The sequence below is a fragment of the Lycium ferocissimum genome, chromosome 8 (assembly GCF_029784015.1).
Source record: "Lycium ferocissimum isolate CSIRO_LF1 chromosome 8, AGI_CSIRO_Lferr_CH_V1, whole genome shotgun sequence".
NCBI classification, from domain to species: Eukaryota; Viridiplantae; Streptophyta; class Magnoliopsida; order Solanales; family Solanaceae; genus Lycium; species Lycium ferocissimum.
The window spans coordinates 53750185-53754589 of NC_081349.1; the positions used below are offsets into that span (position 1 = coordinate 53750185).

Sequence of the window (4405 nt, forward strand, 5' to 3'; positions counted from 1 at the left end):
CCATTGCGGGGGTAAAATCCACTACGAAGTCGGCTAAGATTTGAGATTTAATAGCCGTTCTAGGCCTATACTCGATATCATAACCGCTAATTTTCGTGGCCTATTTAGTCAATCTACCCGACAGTTCTGGTTTATGCATGATATTTTTTAACGGGTAAGTAGTTACTACACATATGGGGTGGCATTGGAAATAAGGTTTTAGCTTCCTTGAAGCACTTACAATGGCCAAAGCTAACTTTTCGAGGTACGGATAAAGGGTCTCCGCATCTCCTAATATTCTACTTACGTAATAAATAGGAAATTGCGTACCTCCTTCTTCTCTGACCAAAATGCCACTTACCACAACCTCGGATACCGCTAGATACAGGAACAGTTGTTCGTCTGCCTTCGGTGTGTGCAGCAAAGGTGGACTCGACAAGTACCGTTTCAAATCTTCCAAGGCCTTTTGACATTCCGGTGTCCACACGAAGTCATTCTTCTTTCTTAGCAAAGAAAATAAATGGTGACTTTTATCCGATGACCTCGAAATGAAACAGCTCAGAGCTGTTATCCTTCCGGTCAACCTTTGTACTGCCTTCACGGTGTTCACTACTTTTATGTCCTCAATGGCTTTGATTTTGTCTGGGTTGATTTCAATCCCACAGTTTGACACCATGAAGCCCAAAAACTTGCCAGATCTAACTCCGAAGGCACACTTCTCCGGGTTCAGCCTTATGTTGTATTTGCGAAGTCTATCGAAGGTATCCTGCAAATGTTTTAAATGGTGCTTTGTTTCCAGGGATTTGACTAACATGTCATCAATGTAAACCTCTTTTGTCCTACCTATCTGTTCTTCAAACATTCGGTTAATTAGGTGTTGATAAGTTGCTCCAGCATTTTTTAATCCGAACGGCATTACATTGTAGCAATAAGTCCCATATCGGGTTATAAAAGAAGTTTTCTCTTGATCCTCCGAGTCCATCCGAATCTGGTTGTACCCGGAGTAGGCATCGAGAAAACTTAACATCTCATCTTACGGCCGTCGCATCGATCATTCGATCAATTTGAGGCATAGGGAATGAATCCTTCGGGCATGTTTCGTTTAGATATTTATAATCAACACACATTCTAAATTTGTTACCTTTCTTTGGCACAACGATGACATTAGCTAACTAGTCCGGGTATTTAACCTCCCGGATAGAACCTATCTTTAAAAGCTTTGTTACCTCATCTTTGACGAAGGCATGCATTAATTCAGCCATCGGTCTTCTTTTCTGTTTAACCGGAGTGAATTTTTTATCGAGGCTGAGCTTATGCGTCATCACCTCCGGTGGTACACCTGTCATGTCTAAATGAGACCATGCAAAACAATCGGCATTAGCTTGAAGAAATTTAATTAACTTGACCTGAGCTCCGAGGTTAACCCCGTGCCCAGGTATATCTTTCTATCCGGCAAGTGCACGAACAAGATAATCTGTTCCAACTCCTCTACGGTAGACTTGGTTGCGTCCGAATCATCCGGTAATACGAACGATCTAGGCACACCGAAATCATCTTCTTCAAAACTCTGGCTCGTCTCTCCCTTTTCTTTATTCGAGCCTGCATTCTTTAATTGTTATTTGGCGTCTTTGCCTTTGGTCGATTCAACAGCTTTTCGGACCGGTTCCTTTGGGATTAAGGCTGCATCCTCGACCGCGAACATCTCCCTTACTGTGGGCTGTTCACTAGGACCGTCTTTATCCCTTCCGGGGTTGGGAATTTTAACATCTGATGTAATGTCGATGGTACTGCCCTCATGCTATGAATCCACGCTCTGCCAAGTAACGCATTATATTTCATTTCTCCCTCGATGACATAGAACACAGTTTGCTGAATAGTTCCGTCGATGTTGACCTGCAAAGAGATTTCCCCCTTAGTAGTTTCGCTTGCCATATTGAATCCGCTGAGTACCCGAGCTACCAAAGCAATTTGGTCTAGCAACTTCAGTTGTTCTACTACTCTCCATCGGATAATGTTGGCCGAACTACCTGGGTCAATCAAAATACGTTTAACTTGAGACTTAAAAATAAGGATAGGAATTACCAACGGATCATTGTGTGGTTGAATGATGCCTTCTGCATCCTCATCGTTGAAGGAAATAGATCCCTCAAGCACATAATTTCTGGTTCGCTTCTCTCATACAATTGAAACCTTTGTTCTTTTCATCATCGGACCTTGTGGTGTATCCGTTCCTCCGATTATCATATTGATCACGTGTTGTGGCTCCACGAGCTCGACCTGTTTATGATTCTCCCTACCTTTATAGTGGCCTTTGGCTCGCTTACTCAAGAATTCACGAAGTGGCTGTTTTTTAACAACTGAGCCACCTCTTCCCTTTATTGGCGGCAGTCTTCGGTTCTATGGCCATGAGTCCCATGATACTCACACATCACGCTCGGATCTCTTTGAGCTGGATCGAATCTCAATGGTCTCGGCCACCTGGCATCTGTGATACGACTAATAGCCGAGACAAGATCTGATGTGTTAATGTTGAAGTTGTACTCTGATAACCTCGGAATGCCCCATTCTTTGGCTGAACTACCGGCATCACATCTAAATAGCAACCCTCGAATTTTTGACCCACGATCAACTCGCTTATCCCCTCTACTCGAGAGATGACTGGGGCCACTTCTTCCCTTATCCGACCTAAAGCTAGATTTCTCCGGTTGAGAATATGGTCGATACCTATCCCTCGATGGCCTTGTCTCCGGTTCATAATTCCTCGTCGATCTCTCAGAGTTCTTATTTCCATTTATCGGGCCGGCGAAAAGTTCAAGTTGATCATCCTCTACCCGAATCTTGGATTCGTACCTGTTATGGACATCGGCCCAAGTTACTGCCTCGTATTCCAATAAGTTCTCCTTTAATTTAAACGAGGCAGTTGAGCTTCGGGGATTGAGTCCCTTAGTGAAAGCTTGAGCCGCCCATTCTTCCGGGACCGGAGGGAGCTCCATTCGTTCTCTTTGGAACCTATTCACGAACTCTCGTAGCAGCTCATTATCTCTTTGGGTGATTCTAAAAATGTCCGCCTTTCTTGCTTGTACCTTCTTGGCCCCGGCATGGGCTTTGATAAACTCATCTGCGAGCATCTCAAAAGAAGTGATAGAATGCTCGGGCAGATGATCGTACCAAGTCAATGCCCTTTTGGATAATGTTTCACCAAAATTTTTCAGCAATACCGACTCTATTTCATCCTCCTCGACATCGTTGCCTTTTATGGCACAAGTGTACGACGTCACGTGCTCCTGCGGGTCCGTCATCCCATCATACTTCGGAATATCCGACATCTTGAACCTCTTCGGGATTAGTTTCGGTCGCACTCGGTAGGAAAGGCCTTTGGATGTATCTCTTTGAATCCGGTCCTTTCAAAATCGGAGGTGCTCCCGGGATCTGATCCACCCGAGAGTTGTATGTTTCCACCTTTTTCTCCGTGGAATCAACCCGCTTTGCCAAAGTTTCGAGCATTTTCAGAACCTCGGTAGATGAACCAACCCCGGATCAGTCGCTTTCGACTATACGGGCCTTCTCTCGCCTTGGTTCGGTAGGCCGGTTTGGCTTCGCTGATCTTTGCTTTGTTGTCTTTGCTTGCGGAGCTGAGCTATAGAAATCGCTTGTTCCTGCAACATTTCAAATATCAAACGTAAGTTAATCTTATTCGGTATATCCGGTGTTTTCTGGGCTTGCGCTCGAGATAAAGTAATTGAGTTATTGCTATTCAAAGGATCTGTGGCCGGAAGGGCGGCATTCTCCTGGTTGACGGTATTCTGCCGGTTAAGGCCTTCTCTCGAGTCGGCAGCATTTGGGTTGGCTGGGTCAGCAGGCGGCCCGTTCGGGTTCGGTAACTCGCTATTGTTTTCATTTTCAGCAACTGTTTCGTTGTTGTTACGTGCCCGGAATGACCACTGCTTGCCATCTCGAATGTATCTGAAACACAAACTTTCAAACAACAAGTGAAAGAGAGAGTAGCAAATTAAACCACCACTATTATCCTAGGCCCCACGGTGGGCGCCAAACTGTTTACCCTTAAAAATGGATAACAATTAAATTTTTAAGTGGTTGATAGGATATGTGGTTAGATTAATTTATAGTATAAGATAGTAGTAAGTAAATAGTAATTATATTGATAAATAATAGCAAAAGAAACTTAGGAAGACAAGTTAGCAAGCTCTGCAAACTGGTCCGGTCTGGAAGATGCTCCCTTTAACCGAGCCAAAATACTTAAGAAGATTTCTCTGCTACTTTGCTGATTACAAAAATGTAGAATAATAAAAAGCTAACCTACAAAAGGAAGGGTAAGTCCTCTATTTATAGCTAAAAACAAATGGGCCCTAGTACAATGTAAGAAAAAGCCTTTATCGAAAAACCCTAAAATGGATAAGGCTGCGTC

The 4405-nt window shown here is 43.8% G+C and overlaps 1 protein-coding gene across 1 annotated transcript; it reads right to left on the reverse strand.

The window, feature by feature from the left end:
* Positions 1 to 2354: 2354 nt before the first annotated feature.
* Positions 2355 to 3305, reverse strand: LOC132066476 (uncharacterized). Its single transcript, XM_059459782.1, has one exon. It carries the CDS (start codon positions 3303 to 3305, stop codon positions 2355 to 2357), a length of 951 nt encoding a protein of 316 aa, XP_059315765.1.
* Between the last annotated feature and the right edge of the window lie 1100 nt (positions 3306 to 4405).